At 36.8% G+C, this 18,379-nt stretch overlaps 1 protein-coding gene and 2 long non-coding RNA genes across 3 annotated transcripts in view; 1 reads left to right on the forward strand and 2 right to left on the reverse strand.

The window, feature by feature from the left end:
* The window catches only part of LOC135161574 (serine/threonine-protein kinase 17B-like), a 72,667-nt gene that overhangs the window by 47,900 nt on the left and 6,388 nt on the right, over window positions 1-18,379 (forward strand). The window contains exons 2-4 of the mRNA XM_064119270.1: window positions 1,492-1,704; window positions 1,829-1,967; window positions 17,233-17,359. Of these exons, the coding sequence (XP_063975340.1) occupies window positions 1,492-1,704; window positions 1,829-1,967; window positions 17,233-17,359 (479 nt within the window). The remainder of the gene's footprint in view (window positions 1-1,491; window positions 1,705-1,828; window positions 1,968-17,232; window positions 17,360-18,379) is intronic.
* Window positions 441-5,375, reverse strand: LOC135161584 (uncharacterized). The gene is made up of 3 exons (XR_010298830.1): window positions 5,311-5,375; window positions 700-890; window positions 441-617 (listed from the first exon to the last, which is right to left on the reverse strand). It is a non-coding gene; the product is annotated as an uncharacterized LOC135161584 (long non-coding RNA).
* Window positions 8,416-11,308, reverse strand: LOC135161582 (uncharacterized). Its single transcript, XR_010298828.1, has 3 exons — window positions 11,018-11,308; window positions 10,889-10,939; window positions 8,416-8,901 (listed from the first exon to the last, which is right to left on the reverse strand). It is a non-coding gene; the product is annotated as an uncharacterized LOC135161582 (long non-coding RNA).

An 18,379-nucleotide genomic window follows, 5' to 3' on the forward strand; every position in this document is an offset into this window, starting at 1 on the left:
CATGGACACTTTGACCACCGACTGGACTGTATGGCAATGGTGATGGTGAGGGTAGGAGAAAACATGTCATTAACCAACTGTAGGCTTGAATGTTGGCGCGGAAGCAGGATAACCAGAGCAAAGGAATTTTTACAGTCTCTCCCTCTACATCCTACCTTAACCTCATCTTTTCCTCACTCATTGCTTCCTCGGAGTATGACTGTACATACTAGGAACACCAGCAAACTGATGATCACTAACTCCTGGGGTAGAAGTGAAGGCTTCCATAAAATTACGACATCCATTACTACCATTCGTCCTTCGCAAAGAGCCTCTCATGGACGGTCACGTTTTCTAGACTTGTGTTGATGCTACTGTCCAAGTCGGCAGAATCTTTTCACTCTGGTTCAAGGAACCCCACCTAACCGGTAGCCACTGAGTCAAGAAGAAAAGTCACTTGCTGTTTTTTTTAACCATTTAAATTTCATTCCTTTATCTTTTCTTTTTTATAATTTTCAGGATAATACAGTCAATTATTCTGAATAATGTTAAACACATCATGACTCTTTCTTTCTCAGGATCTCACGTCCTCAGTATCAGATCGATATTCCATATCCAACAATGAGTCTTCCGATTCACTGGAAAAAGAAAAAAAAATTGGGAATTTCAAAAAATAGTGAATTTACACCACTCGGTATTTGAATTTATAAAACTACTAACACGGAATTCACGAACTCGTGCAGAGTGGTGGATAGTCATAAGCGTAGGTTTGCATTTCCGTGGTGAAATCCGAGGCAGCAGGCCACGACGCGATTTCTCAAAGCGTTGGAAGGTGCACCCGGTAAACTTCCCATCCGCATCGTTGATCCCAGAGTGCAGTAGGTGTATCAACGTTGAATGATGCCCACAGCCTATATAAAGAACGATGGTTATATTGGGTATGACCACGAGGTCTTGTTGATATTAATCTGGCTTTAGTGGCCGGCGATGACCCTGTTAATATCGCGTATCGATTGACCTTTGTGGTACCACAGTAAGAAAATACGAAGATGATCATTTCTCATCATACTGATGTACAGGGACTGTACGATTTAGCGATCAACTGTGGGGCATATGAAGTATTGAAAGCAGTTGATAGAGTTAATTGACCTCTCGAACGCGTGTTTTAGTGGACGATTAGATGATGTCCCGAGTGACTATTCTCTCCCCTCATATATGCGATGTTTATCCCTCATCGGAATTCATAGCGTCTGTCACACTTTATTGTGTACCAGCTCTCTTATCACTCTGACAGATCCTCCCAGATGATAAGAATTTATCTCTATCAGACTTAATTTCCATGTGATTTCTTTTACCTCATAAAAAATTTTTTTTACCCCTGTTCTCTCTCGTGTACTTTTAATACGTTACTTAGGATAATTCCCTGTGATCGATGTGCTTGTAACGATAGCTCGTTTACCACTCTTGAAATGATGATGTATTAACTTGGAGATTTTCTTGTTTATCTTACAGAGGAAAGTATGCTACAGTCAGGAGATGCAGAGAGAGATCAAGTGGTAGACAGTGGGCAGCCAAGTTCCTGAGGAAGAGACGACGTGCACAGGAGCTGAAAGCTGAAGCACTTCATGAAGTTGCGGTACTGGATGCCGCAGCACATTGTCCCCAACTTGTTTCACTACATCAAGTCTTTGAAACAAATACCGAGATGGTGTTGGTCTTAGAGCTGTAAGTATTTAATTATCGTTACGTAATTGAAACAGATAATCGGTGAACAATTAAAAGTCAATCAGTGGAAGATTCGTTTTCCTTTCGCCTATCAGTGAGTACATTATGCAATTGAATTTTACAGTGCCCCAGGTGGTGAACTGCAGATGGTACTTGACAGAGACGAAGTGCCAGAGGAGCATCAAGTTGTCAGGCTTCTCCGACAGATCCTGGATGGTATCGCATTTCTTCACTCCTTCAACGTGGCACATCTTGACATCAAGGTGAGTTTAGCCACATATACACCATTTGTAATTCAATATCACGCGTAATAACAAATGGACAATGTCACACATTTAGAAAATCATTTCTCTAGGGAACATTATATGTATTCGTTTTATTTGCAATGTTGTGTGGGATTTAATGAGGACAGTGTTAAGTACATCGAGCTACGAAATACCACAAGACTGGCGCCGCGACGCCCCGACGACGTCCTACTGTAACTCTTTCTTGGTCAGGTGGAAGACAGATTGGCAGTATTGCAAATTCCACCGCATGACGACCCAAATTTCTCGAATAATTCTTACATTTCAAATAACTTGGTTTCTTTTCCGGCCTTCAAACATCATTTTTTTTTTCTCAACGTGTTACCTCACACTTCTCTTCCTTTTTCCGGTCATGCAAATTCCGCGTGTATCAGCACATTTTTCGTGACACCTCAACACAGGAACCGACACTTGTCCTATCTCCATTATCTTCTCCACTGTGGCATTAATTCTAGTCCAGAATAAATGAATGACATAATTGCTCGATTTAGATTGCGTAAAAAAAGACACAAAGGAATCGTTTAAAATGAAATGCAGATCGCGACCTCGCTTTTAGATATCAATGTATTGTAAGACGCAAAGTGCAAGGTGTGTGGGCGAGCATTCAGTGTCGTTGGATGAACTTTTTTTTTTTTTGTTATATTTCTTCACCATTATCTCTCCCTTTTAATTCGTATTGTGCGCTTGTCAGACAATACCGTATCGTATCATCTCGCGTCCTTATTCGGTTATTGTCAAATGGTAGTGGCAGATGAACAGAACAATCAATAGTGAGTCTATCTCAATTTAAATTTTCGTTTCTTGATTTTGATCTCGATGTTAGTGGGCCATTTGTATGGGTGTTTATGAATTATCACTAGCAATCGATACGGCCAGTCAAGGCAAGCCACTCATATTAATAATATCCCACGACATGTTGCATGCGCCTTCGGTATAGTAGCAATCTTCTCTACTGCGACACATACAAAACTTAGTATTTCACCATTTAATGCTGGCTGAGATTATGATCTTCTTACGCAATCCAATTATCCCGGTGTTTCGCAAATTACCGTTACCAATCGTGGCACACCGGAGAGTTACAAACTACCAAACAGTTAATAGAGGCTGGAGGGAAGGCCGTTTTCTGTCACACTCAAGTACATACATTGTCGATAATTAAGCCTCATAATTATTATTTTTTTTTCCATTAACGTCTGGTTTAGTGATACTTTTTACGTATGTATGATGAATTTACGGGGGAATTCCACTCCACCACGTGATCATCTTTATGTACACTACAAATTGTCGAAGAGAATTTCAGGTATTTCACTGAGTTTTTTTACTGTGCCATATTTTCACTGGAATTTCAGGTTAAAAAATTACGATGAGAGAATTTAGGAGGGGGGGGGGGAGGGGGGTGTGGATTATAAAACGTCTCAGTAAGAGTTGCATGCGAAATTGACAAAGTGAGAGTCACCGATGAAACATGATATAATCGCCGGAAATGAGTTTCAGCGCGCCAAGAATATAATCACCAACTTTTCATTTTTCTAATTTTATTTTTTGTGAATGTTAACTGTCAATGAAGATTTGAAATTTGATGGATAGTTTAATTTCTAGAGGAATGACATTTAGCGTGATAGGGGGCCAAGGCTTAGAACTTGCGCAATTTTTGTTACATAATTTATAAATTAGCTTTGCATTTTTCTAATTTAAATTCAATATAATAATTTGATTGAAATTGATGGTTTAATGGATTTTATTAGAGACTGAATGGAATTGTAAATTTATTAACCGCAAACAGACTGGATTTCTGTTAAATCCTTGAATGTTTATTCCAAAAATATTTTCACGTGTCCAAAATATTTTGAAAATCTCGTTTGTCACTTGTCGATAAATTCCAGATGAGGGGATAGAGTACAACCGTATTAAATTGGAACACGGAAAACATTTACAAATTAGCACTACCATTTCAATTTTTAATCTTGCTCTACGAATCGTCACGCGATCATCGCAAACTATTCACAAAGGGACGGGCCATTCACTGTTTTACCGCATGCGGCACAGACACGATATACCACCCGGGACGAGATAGAAAGCTGCATTTTACAGTGTGCATGCATTTACTTTAGGAAGTAACGTTTGGTGCCTTTCCGTTTTTGCAATGTGTGCATGTGTTAACCGAGACGGCCTGTGCACGAAAACACGCCAAGGAGGCGGGAGTTTCAAATATAGCCGCCGACAATTAGCGAATTCCAAGCGTCAGATAAGCTAGGCACACGTCTACCTCTGTCTCTCACTTACCTCGCCGTTCTTCAGATGAAAAATCTCTTCAGGGTATGTGCTCCGGGTGCAATTTCATGAATTTTGCGGATTTTTATAATTCTCTTTGCCCATCGTTTCGTTGTTTTGCAGCTACAATTTTCCTCTGATCGATTAAATAAAAATTTAGGTTTCCACAAAGATTTGAATTTTTTAGTTTAGATATTTTTCTAAAAATTGCACTATAATTCTTCTCAAACGGCGGGGAAATTATCTCAGCCCTTCCTCCATCCCTTCATCCCATATGGATAAGCTCCCGCTAAATGAAGCATCAACTTTTCGACTAATAAGCATAAGTGGAGTTCTATTTATAATGAAATTTTGGCGTGTAAATTCCCTCAAATTGAAAACTATCTCGATTTTGAATAAAGCGAATTGAGTAGAAGAAGGCACCGTTCATGAATACTATGTTGTAATTGGGATTGATTGACAGAAGCGTCTGGTCAGTGATACAGAAAGCTAAGTTGAGATGAAGGTTTGCCTATTGCACCTGTTTATTAACGAGATACAAACGATGAAATTATTCATGGTACAACTAATTTGCAATGTACCGTAGGGCATTGCCAGTGCAATTACGGTAATCGATCATTCGGTGTGGAGTGCTCAACAGCTGAATATTAGAAGTGTCGAAATGTCAAATATTTTCACGCCCTGCCAACTGCTCATTTATGCAACTGGCAATTTGCTGATATTAATATAGTTATGTTCCCTCAATATTACCCCAGGACTTTACACTCGAGGTGATAATTTCCGATTTTTTTTCTTAATGACGTTTATTTCATAAATTATGTCAGATATATCTTCACTCTAATAGAAAAAATTCCAAAATAATCGATACACTTATCGATATGAAAATATTGACAATTAATAGTTCTCATTGATTTTGAAAATGAATTTTTAATGATAAAAATTTGGAAAATTCTAATAGGTTTGTAAAGTTTATAGCAGATTTCAGGGAAAATGTGCGATAGTTCATCGAGAGTATTACTAGCAAAATTACCACAATCGATAGTTTCGTATTCTCCAACAACTGAATATCAGAAGTGTCTAAATGTCAAACAGTTTCACACCGTTCGCAAACTCTTGTTTATGCAAGTGGCATTGCTCGGGTATTAATATACACAATTTCCCACAAAATTATCTTGTGAATTTACACTCAAGGTGATAATTGTTGATTTTATTCGGTGATATCACTTGCTCATAAATTATGACCGATATCTTCTCTTCTTTGTGGATTCAAGAAATTCCCGAGATGTTTATTCATCTTCTCGGTGTTCATTGACTGCACTGCAAGAATATTTCGAAGAATGAGACCTTTCGCGGGCCACGTGAGGTCAGATCGAAGAAAAATTATTTATACATACTAATATCCTTTTGTAAAAAGGACATACACCTCAAATCTCGAATCGAATCGAACATATCGAAATTCCGTAACACTTATTCGTAATTGGTAGATACATTCACAGCGGCAAAATTTGAATTTCACAAGTACACAAGTATCAAGTAAATCAAGTCAAAGGATGAGTTAATTAGTAGAAAATAAAAACTTAGTTAGAAAATGGAAATGAAACAAGTTACTCATCAAATGTAAATATCTATATCTTATCGAAACTCCTGTATTTTCCAAGTCGTCTTACAGCTTCAAGACATTTAAAATTTTGCATGTTGCCTACAAGTGGGAAATAGATCAGCTGTGAATATATCAGCAATTTTTAAAGATCCATGTTTACGAAATGATGACGTGTTCAACGTCATACGCGATTACTTCAGGATCATTTTGGTATAATTATTTTGAATTTAAATATTACATTGACTTTTTATATCCATATAATTCAACTGCTCTACTCATACAGTAGTTAAAATAAGGTGCGCTCACCGCAAATGTGACTTAAATAAAAAATATCACAACAATTAAGATTAACCAAATCGCGCGCGGTGGCGCGCGGCTATGTCTCGTATTTTTTAAAATGCACGTACACATCGTGTGACAATGGGGGATGATTTTTCGATTATTTTTATGGGAATAGGAAGAGCAATAGTTGAACAAAAAATCTTCTGTATTTTTTATTAAATATTTCCCTTCGTGCAGGGACTTACAATTTACATAATTAAATGCTTATATTAATTAAACTGCGGAATAGAGGTGACTTTCCCCCTGATGATATCCATAATGGACTTTCAGCTCGCGTGTCGCGGCCCCGAATCACGATATTTGCTGTTTGACTTAACACGCGACCTTACGAAATCATCTGGCAAAGGTGTTAAAGTCATACCCCATCGCGATGTAATGTCAATTACACGCGATGATTTTCTGACCCAAATATAGCAACGAGACTTTATGAATGGGTGAAAAAACTCAGTTGCATTTGCTGGCATTGCGCCAAAAGATGGAATTTCCGAGGCGCCTGAAGTCTTCAGTCCAACACTGATGCACCAAGGGTGCATTGAACGTAAAATTAATTGATTATTAACCCGTTATTATTAATTTGTAATCGTAGAATTGCCGGAGACCAACCACATTGCAATACCACTGCACCCTGCATTCTATTTATTTCTAGTCGTGGAATGTCACGGCAGTTTCAAAAATAGAAAAACTTGATAAATGTGTGCTCGTGTGTGTGTGTGTGTGTGAGAGAGAGTTCATCGGCGCCAAGCCAGCGCCCTCTTTTCAAACATAGGTTGTTATTTCTCGGGGTAGTCAATCCATACACTGGACGGTGAAAAATGTTAGTATCCATTTATAATTTTTGGAAATTTGCCGCCAGTAGTTAATTTTCATGTTCATCGTGACGAAATTGAACTAAATTTATGATGTCCTCACCGAGATAAAACTGGTGAAAAAGGAGGTGGATTCATCATCAGGGTCGAAATTATTTATGAAATGTTATGGGTTTCGTATTTAAAGGAAAAAGAGTATATTTCGTAATCCACTTTACATTACACTTTGTGGCTTGACTACGATTAGATGTCTTCTCTACTCGTATTCTGTCCACACTGACTTACATTTTTGTCAGTTCGCCCGGTATTATTCTACCGATGGCGCCCCGATCTCATTCCCTCGCATTGAGTTAAATTTACTTATTTAACAAAAACTCAATAAAAATCACCGGAAATTTAAAAAACAAAATTACGGGTTAAAACGTAATCCACGAGCGAAATGAGAGATTCAATAGGAAATAATCGCAACCGATATTTATGAATCATAATCGTAAATTTGACTATTTATTCCGTAAAATTTAATTAGTCGTTTGATGACTCGTCGCTATGAGGACAAGTTCCATAACCAACACAATAAATTTTCTATTTTCTGTTTAAATAATTCCCCATTTTTTACCGAACATTTCCCCACTGAAATTTAATAGCTGTCGATATTTTTTAATGACATTATGTCTCTCCTGACTTACGGTTCAAAACGTCATTTTGCCGTTTCTCGTTTCGGATTTTTTTCTCAATTTTTCTCGCAGTAAATTACTCTGACGCTAATCTAATCCGCCGATCAATTATTAGTCGCTGAAAAATAATAATAAACGATAAAGCGGCTATAGTTTCAATCCACAAATTAATCGTGATTTTTTTTCTGATAAAGAGAATATCCACGTGACACGTTGAACCAGCAGCCGTCCATTTTCATTTCTCGTGTCTCGTGAACTGCTACCGGGCGGCTTCATTGTTCGCACTGCACAGTACTCACGACAGTATAAGTTCACTCCGGTTCTTGCACACTGTTAAGCTTCACTAACGAGGACTCTCAACTTTTACTAACTGCCGGGGCACATTGTCAATGAACATTCATCTTCATCGCGTTGGGTTGCACCTGGACGGGGGGAGGTGGAGGGGGGTTACGTAACCGCTGGGATCGGTAGTCGTTAAATATGTCAATTAATGATATAAACATGAAGATTCAATCAGAGTAGCTATTGGGTGAGGATTTAACGAGATTTAACATTTCGATTTTCCTTATTTGATAAATAATTCTGGCCCAAAATTAATAGAAAAAACAATTAAATGGAAAGTCCCATTTTTGCGAAAAAGAAATCATATTCAGCAAAGGTTATTATTTACAATAATTACGATAAGGAATTTTTGTAGAAGTTGAAATGTTAATTTTCAAAATTTTTCAATAATTTATTTGCCACATTTATTAATCATTTTTCCATTTTTCATTTGCATTTTAAAAATATACTTTGACTTTCTTGAAATATAAATGTGAATATCCGCTTCAACGAAGTTAATTCAGCGAATATCAAGAGAAATGGAAAGGCAAGACGTGTCATGTTTTTTTCAGTACTCTCATATAAATTTCTCGAGAATTAAATTAAAAATTCCCGGTTCAAAGCACGAAATTCATCACTGAATGGTGTTATGTACATTCCACGTCGTTCATTACATTCAGAAGAGTATCCTCGAGTTCAGGCTTGGCATATATAGCCATGGGAGGCACACAAAGGCCAAATGCATACGCAGAAGGTTCTCTCACTCCTCCCCCATCCAGACATTTGTGTGTATCTCGCCCCCTGTTCTCTGCTTCAACACCGGAAGTTCCAATGAGACTGTGTGTTCGATGGGTGTCGGGAGATTCCCCGTAAAATGCCTGGGAACATTGAGCCGAAAATGTGTGCACTGTTCAAATAATTATAACGTCGAGTTTTGAAATTAGAAGAAAAATACATTTTCGAGGACCTTTGACTACTTATTTTTAGTATTTTTGGAATTTGCAAGTTCTCATTTTTTATGGAATAATTGAATTAAATTATACAACTTCCATTAGTTTTTCTAAAGAATCAGAATGTCGATTATTATTAGATAAAAATGTTGAACAATTTCGAGAAAAAGAAATTGAATTAAAATTCAAAATTTCTGGTGTTTATCAATTCCATAAAATTTGAACTTTGAATCGCGAAATTTCTTGCAATTTATAGGGGGAGCTATGAGGCCACAAAAATTATTGAAAAGTAAGACGGAAATGCCCTGAAAAAACGCTGAACAATGTCGAGCAAAAGACTTTCAATTGGGGTCAAATGTGGTACGCATGTCAGGAAAGCGTAACGAAAATCTCGACAATCTTCAAGCCCCTTAAAATACAAGATGACCCCATCCGCGAAAAGATCTCCCTCACCATGTACTCCACTATTTTTCGGTTTTATCGAGAGTCCCTGTCAATTAACAATTTTAAAAAAAAACCACCTTCAAAGAGCACTCTCCTTCGTGAAAATAATTTTACACTTTCCCTCGTGGCTGTTTTATTCAGGATTAAGTTTTCATCGGTTTAACGCTTTATCGTAAGTAATGACCGAGCATGTTAAATTATAGCAGTGTGGAATATACATGCAATTGAAATGTTTCAACTCCTTGGAAAAACAAAAACCAAGATATTTCGCGAGGGCACTGCTGTGGCGATTGGAAAGTATCTCCTGTTAATTTTTTTTATTCAACCAATATTTTTGTTTCTTCTCTTTGTTCGTTTCACCTTCGCTCTTTTCCCAAGAGAGGGCTCACAACCAACACGATCGTGTAATGTGTGTACATGGGTTATATTCACCGCATGAACAAAGTAATAGATTACGGAATTGGTTCGAAATGCCTTTCTGCACGAGTAATATCGATAAATAAATGAATGTCCTGTGGTTTTGTCGGCATTAACATTTTGCCTTCATTTTTTTTTTCTCGCAGTCAACTCCTACCATCTTGAATCATTCCAGCCGTGGTTTTCACTTTTCAGAGTGTTGAGTACACCCGGCAAAAACGATTTCATATAAAACATTGAGGGGTTATTCCCATGGGCGATCGTGATCTCGTTCACAACGTAATTCATCTCTTGGTATTGCGGTGGACTTTTTCATTTTTTACTTGTATTGTTTTTTTTTTTTCTATTACATGGGGTGAAACCATTGTGATTTTATTACAAGGACAGCTTCACGGTTATAAACTAACTTTCGCGGGGTTATGGATGAGTAATAGACAGGGACAGGGGAGAGGCTTCGGTGAGGGTGCGGAAATTGCACGAAGATAAAAAAGTCAATAAAAATTTGAAGTGAGAAAATTTCAAACTACGTTTCCCAATGGACACTGGTCAAAATATTCGTATTGATATTTCGAGTTAAATCACGTTTGATGAAGCGATGAATCTGAGTCGAAATTTGATCAATATAAATAATTAATAACAATCATCAAAACTAATATTCTAAATGGTTGAAAGAAAGTTCAAAAATCAAATCCAAATGTTTTTTTAATGTAAAAAAAAATTATTTCATAGAATTGAATTCGTCCAATGATATTGCAAATTCAAGCTGTTATTAAAATATCCGTCCTTCCACTCCACCTCAAAACCTCAATTAAAATGAAACTCAATTACCCATCAGGAAAGACAAAACGCCGACCGTTATTTAAATTCCAAAAAAAAAAACATTCCTAACAGTGCACATTATTTCTGCAATGATTTCACGATGTATGTGCATCGTAATCGAATAAACAAAGAAACAAAGTGGCGTTGCCCCATTGTCTTGGCAAGGCCGATCAACTCGACCTTGCTCCAAGGCAAACATAAAGTGAAATGAAACGTTGTGAATTTTTCAACGTACCTGTTTTTACTCATTCAACGATGATATAAGGTGAAATTATGTCCGATTGTTCTGGAAAAATATATTTACAATTTTTCTCATTTATAAATTCCTCAGCATCCAGCATTGCAATCTCGTCTGACTTCTTACCCGAGTAAAATCCAATCATCACGGCAGAATGACGGACAAACATCACGGAGCCCCCTGGTACCCCACAATGATATTTTCAAGCCAACGTGCAAACTACTATTTCTCGTTCACGTGATCAACCGCCACCACCACCACCACCTTGGCTAAGGCTATCTCCTTTTATTTTATTTTAGTGCAATTGTTTTTGTCCCCGTGGACGCTACGCTCTAATGCCCCCGAGTACTGCGTTTCATTTACTTATGTACGCTGTCTACCACCTGTTCCTCGGCCAGGTTCATGCGAGGGTTCACCTGCGTGTTGAGACGTTTTTTAGTATTTTTTTTTTAATGAGGGAAACGACATTATTGCTCGGACTTTTTTTTTCAGATAAATGTACGTTGAGGTCTGTATCGTCGGCATATCTGGTTACGGTTCTGTGATCTGATTATTCAGGAGGGGTTCGCAGGTCGTCAAGAGCTCGCTCGAAAGTCTCACTCGTGTCCTTATATTTTTTGCGTTTTGGTGGAGAGACTTCTTGAGATGTGAGTCGCAGTCGGAGGATTTTTCACTAAATTTTTTTTATTTATGATTTTTTATACTCGTTGATAATGAATTGAAACGTTGCGGAAATTTGTTTATTCTTTGACGCCTATTTTTGGATTTTTTCAAACTAGATTCTCGGAATGTGAGAATTATTTGAACTTTCTCTCAATAAAATTTCCGGAGCCACAGGATTTTTATCCTCAAATTGTTCTAAAAAATTTCCGTCTCTCAATTTTTCCGGAACGTTCCGTCATTTTTCTCTGAATAGCGGACGAAAAATTACGATACTGTCCCGTAAAATTACCCAGTCCATTCGATAATTGCTGAACAAGCTGCGAGTTTTGTCATTTTTACTGAATTTTACTCGTATCCAACACTCGGCGATCCTCAGAATTTTCGCAAAATATCCCTTGACAAAAGGAGACCTCAGCAAATATTTATCATGGGCAGTTGAACGTCTGAAGTTACACAGAGGTCCACCCACACAGACGAGAGGATCGATGATAATGGTTGTTAAGACGAATAGTCGTTGTTTGACGTGTGTCAATGCTAACCAGAGATTACATGGTTTTTCACTCTACCCAGGGTATCACGAATTTCCCCCCACTTCTCCAGCGTACCACCTCAAACCGATAATCGATAATTCCCCGTGATGTATTTATGATTCGATAAGACGAATTGTCCGTTCAAATCCGCCTGTTATTTTTACTCATTGTTTATTCGATATCTCATTTTATTTGGCTTCAATAAATGATGACAAAACACTCTCTCGTGGGAAAAATATAGCATCTAACGAATACCTTGAAATTCCAGTGTATGTAATATAACAACTCATGTACAATAAATATACATAATGCGTATGCAGGATGCTGAGTAACCTCAGGGTGGAGAGAATAATTTTTCCAACGAGTTACACTACGAATATACATCTGAAGTTGTTGCACAGTAACTCTTAATTTTCCATAAGTAGGCTTCACTCCCTCGGCAATTCACTGGTTACGTTTAAGGTGTAGAACATCACCCTTTGAGCTGGCTGGATGCCTTAGAGAAAATAGCTGGAGAATTACTTCCATTATTGCGCATGTAAATTTTTATAATGATCATTTATTTATGGAGATTAATTGTTTGTGCCGGGAATGCTGTACGCAAAAACATCCGGTAATCAAGTGATTTTCATACAGATGATGCATTCAAAAAATCATTTCGAATAATATTTTTGTGGTTTGCTGAAAAAGTAGGAGAAGAAGATAAAATCTATTATTGTTCAGACAATTTTGCAGGAGTCCTGATATTTTTGGCAATAAACGGATTCGTTTGTTAATCATTTCCAGGAGACGTGGAGACATAAATAATTTAATTTATCAGAAATGAAATTACTAGAAATATTTGAAGTTTGGAAAAATATTATTTTTAATTTTTAGGCTATTCAATTTGAATAATTACTTGACATAAAATCTCGTCATATTTTTTATTACGTTCCTACGGCTAATTATATAGTTGAAAAAATTACCAACATTCAAAATTTTCAACAATATGTTGCATAAAATGGAGGAAAATTTTCAAAGTCAGTAAAAACCACAAAAATAAATTTAAAAAATTGCACACGCATTGTCGGTGAATCGTTAAGGACTCGTGTCAACGATTTGGCGCAGTCTTAACGTTAACAAAACCCACCGAGATACGAGTACGACGTGATCCGGCTGCCGCATGAGCCGGCAAACTGTACTAATAGGGAGATTCAAAGATACCGTGTCTCGGTATATCGTATCTTCTACCGGAATACGAATGAACTCGATAAGTGGATAGGTGGTGGCTACTACTCAACCACTCGAGTCTCGAGAAAAAAAGATAAATAATAAAAAAAAAAAATGTACAGGACCATCTACCGTTTGAGGTCAATGTGCAGGGTCAACTTTAAGGACTTCCACATGCCCTCACGGGAATTTTTTTGATTATTTATGCAGCATCTCAGTGCTCCTTAAAATTCTGCAGATGATGTTCAATCCATTAATCACAACTGGATAAATATTTTAACAATCTTGACGTCCACATTTTCGGCTGAATAAATTTTATTGTTAAAAACTTCTCTGAATACGTTTACGGTTGGGGGGGGGGGGGGCAACCATAGGGTTCGCATCCCTTGAGCCTTTAAAAAAGAGATAAATTTTTTCAAGTCATGTTTCTCTGTAGTAGATAATCATCTGGAGTTCTCATTTTTTGAAATCTCATAATTATGGAAATTCGTCTCATAATATTTTTATTTATCACAACTGATGGTCCATTTAGTCATAAATGAGGCTTGATATTACCACATAGACTCTATATCTATTCCTCAAATTCCCGTGACAAGCTAAAAATCTCGGAAACGACTCATAACTAATAAAATTAATCCGTCATTTCTCCACCTTTCAAAATAAAAAAATTGACTTCCCCTAAAAAGAAAAACTCGAGTTCTCCCCAAAAATCATCAAATCATTTCCCCATTTTTCACACTCAATGACTCCGTTAGAGTTTTTTTTTAACCCGCAGAACTCAAGTGTCAAAATAACATTCAGGAAATATAATTGTGACTTCCACTTTTGATTTAATTTCAAATTTATCTCACTCCTCGTTTATTGAATCTACCAGTATTTACCACCATTATCTCCCACAATTCCCTTCATTCCCACCATTCATGACGCTGACCCACAGCGGTCAGCTCACTCCACGTCGTTAATTCCCCTAAACAACTATTTATATAACCTGAAGTGAATAAAATAAATCGTATAAATTCATTCACTTCACAGAAGATTGATCGACCCCCATAAACCTCGGGCTTCAATAGCCCTGAATGAGGGATCATCGACCTCTTCCTCAACTAAATATCAATTTGAATGAATTCGTAATCAACAGGTGTGTCGACAATCTGGGATTTAAACTAGTTATACCCTAGGTCGGTATTTTACCGACCGAATGCGCTGTTTTTGAATATTTTCATTTGCCAAATTTTCCAGTTTTATAATAATAATAATATATATTTTCTTTGGTGTTACCTTACAGTTTTACACCTTCTTTCTTACTCCATTATTACACTATATAAAATTTTTTTAAAATAATAATAATAATAATGGTGTTATCATATGAATTTTCCAGTTTTAATTATTTACCTTTTTTTTTTCGAAAAACAGCAACGATAATTAAATTCAGGAAAAAACTACCATTTCAAATGTGACGAGACATAGCCGCACGCCACCGCGCGCGATTTGGTTAATCTTAATTGTTGTGATATTTTTTATTTAAGTCACATTTGCGGTGAGCGCACCTTATTTTAACTACTGTATGAGTAGAGCAGTTGAATTATAGGGATATAAAAAGTCAATGTAATATTTAAATTCAAAATAATTATACCAAAATGATCCTGAAGTAATCGCGTATGACGTTGAACACGTCATCATTTTGTAAACATGGATCTTCAAAAATTGCTGATATATTCACAGCTGATCTATTTCCCACTTGTAGGCAACATGCAAAATTTTAAATGTCTTGAAGCTGTAAGACGACTTGGAAAATACAGGAGTTTCGATAAGATATAAATATTTACATTTGATGAGTAACTTGTTTCATTTCCATTTTCTAACTAAGTTTTTATTTTCTACTAATTAACTCATCCTTTGACTTGATTTACTTGATACTTGTGTACTTGTGAAATTCAAATTTTGCCGCTGTGAATGTATCTACCAATCACGAATAAGTGTTACGGAATTTCGATATGTTCGATTCGATTCGAGATTTGAGGTGTATGTCCTTTTTACAAAAGGACGAGTTTAATAACAATTTTGTATAGTTTTCGATAATCTTTGAATTTACTAAAAAGGTAGAGCTACTTTAAAAAGCCCACAATCTCACGAGGGCAGTCCCAGGAGGTTTTTCATGATAAACGACTGATCTCTCTGTTATGGTATGAGAATTACACGTTTGTTTCACGCCTCAGTGATCCCAGATACCTAAACACGAATAGTCTATTCGTCTACACGAGTGTATCTCTGTACAAACGTTTCATGAAACGTACGTTCTGTTTAATCACTCTGTTAATTTTTTTAAAATTAATCATTCATCTGGTATTGATACGTTGCTCGGTGATTCCGTGCAGAACTTACTCGGCGGATCGTGTGTCCTGACATGTTATACGAATGCTGTGAGACACCCATGTGCGTTTAATACACCCGATGGCTTCCACTTTCGCGATTAAGACCGTAAACTCGTACCAGTGGGGTTACGTACGCGCGGACACGGCGTTCGACTTCTCTCGAAAGTTCATTTCCTTTCGGAGTTGCAATGCGTATAGAATAACTTTTTTTTATCCATCTGTCAATATACCCCAGGGGGGGTAAGAACTACCTGGGAGACACGAATAAACGTTTGGCAGATATCAAACACAATCCGGATACTTGACTCCACTTCCGTGTGCACATGAGGAAAATTTTTCAACTCTTGATTGACACGGAAATATTACTCTTTCGATTGTAATGAGTTCTCAGGAATATTTTTCATCTTCCGGGTAGAATTCAGGGGGACTAATTCATTATCAATATTTGCCGGTAATAATGGAGAACAATTATTGATGACGTGTGGAATTTTTCGGGTGATTTCCGGTGCATTTCTTGGAAATTGTTTAAATAAATTGTAGAATAAAAAATGAAGTGACTGAGTGGACGCAAATTATTGAAATTTAAATTAATCGGTCATCGTCTGTCATTTTACTCGAATATAGGAAAAAGATTCCAAAATTGAGAGCAATATTTCTTTTAATTAACAATTTTGCCCTTTATTTTATTGAATGAAGGAATTGAAATAAATTGAAAATTGAAATAAATGTGATTTTCCAATGACTGTTAATTATGCTCCCAATATGAGGGCGTGTGGAAATTTGTGAAGATCATTTCCGGAAAAAGTCTGAAAATATCTCAGAGTTTTTTTTTATTATTTTACTCTTCCTCTTTCATGTCTTGTGTGCTTTCACCTCCTCGTTCTCTCGCCGGTGAGAAACTAATATTTTCGTAAGAGATTCCATCCTGTCCGCACCGGGGGGAAAACTGCGCTTTCATCGGGCCCGGTGAAACACGATACCGGGCTTTTCAATTCTTTTTTTATGTATTTTTTTTTCTTCTCTCTTTGTTTTATTTTTTTTTCTCCTGTTTGTGCTTACGTAAGGGCCGAATGAATGGAGGCACGATGCACTTCTCCCAGTGGGTAAATGTATTTCGGGGAAGCAAGACTATTTTCGTAGAATAACAATTTGGAGTTAGTTGTAAAGTCGAGATTGATTCAGTTGCATGTTTAAGGGTTTTTATTTATTTTTAGGAGAGAGTATTTGGAGTTTTAGTGTTCACTAAAACCTGTTAACAGTTTTATTACTTCGATGAATGATATTTTTTGTATCTAGGAAGCAAGATTTATTGTTTTAAATGAACACAATATAAACATGAAAATAAATCAAAGTTGAAACCACTAGTTTTAAGAAATTTCATTGCAATTGCGCACAACTAGAAGACATTTCCAGATGCATTCGATCCAAAATGTCCATCAAAACCCGGAAATCCCTCTCAAATCCAATTTAAAATCATTTCAACCCCGAGAGCATTCCCCCCATAACTCTCATAAAATTCCAACTCATGCAATTAATCAAACTAATAAATTACTGTAAATATTTTCAGCCCCAGAATTTGGTTCTAACTGGCGAATTCCCGGACTGCGATGTCAAGCTGTGTGACTTTGGAATCTCCAGATATATAAGTCATGGCGCTGACATCCGTGAAATTTTGGGCACGCCCGATTATGTTGGTAAGAAAATTTATCACAGTAATAAAAAAAAAGATGCAAAATTATCCTTTAAGTACACCCCTGTGAATATTGATGAATATTCCGGTGGGCTAAAGTGGAGAATTCAAATCATAAAGTGAAAGTGATGATAAAAGTGAAATGAATGTCAACAATTTCACACAATTCTTCTCTCACTCAAGTCTCCTCTCCTCAACTCCTCCATAATTCCGCCAACCGGTCTGTTAACTAGCTGAGAAATGAGCCCACAAGACATTATAATAACCATTTCGGTAAAATTATAAAGGGAATAAAATATATATCACTGGTAAAACAACCCACGTGTTCAGTAATACATCACATGAAATTCTTTAATCTCAGTTGTAAAATCCGGCTGATGCACTCGTGTAGTTATTGCATGTGTGTAACATGCTTTTGAAGATGGAATATATAATGCACGCGCCTTGTGACATTCAGTGTATAATTTCACGAGTGCCGTGAACGCGTTTATTGCACCACCCGGGCAATTTAATCGCTATCACTTTTCCGCTGGCACCAGGGACTACTGGCTTTAGTGATATTTCGACACCCCTTGTGTCCTCCCAACCGTCTCAAACGCCCTTTTCTAACTGCATTTTTAATATGTACCATTCAAGCAGTTCATTTCAATAAAAAAATACTGACAGCGTAGATTATTTCATTCATTAGCGGAGGCTTTCATGTCATTGACTAATAAACTTTCATCTTAAATTGAAGAAAGATTTTCAAAACTGATGAGACTTAATGACTCGTCTTTACTTAAACTTCTGTTCCTCGGTGATATCCAAGTTCAACGGTTTTTTTGAGATTTATTCTTAAACCTCTGGCTAAGACCCCCCAGAAGGTCGAATTTCTGGGAGAGATTCATTGAATGACTAAAAATTTTCAGATAATTGTGCCCGTTCCTCATGAATAGATTAAAAAAGAGCACTTATCGGGACTTTGAAAATTTATGGGTCTTAATGACTGATATTTATTTTAAAGTTTTCTGTTTTTTAAAAATAT

This window comes from Diachasmimorpha longicaudata, chromosome 4, assembly GCF_034640455.1.
Source record: "Diachasmimorpha longicaudata isolate KC_UGA_2023 chromosome 4, iyDiaLong2, whole genome shotgun sequence".
NCBI classification, from domain to species: domain Eukaryota; kingdom Metazoa; phylum Arthropoda; class Insecta; order Hymenoptera; family Braconidae; genus Diachasmimorpha; species Diachasmimorpha longicaudata.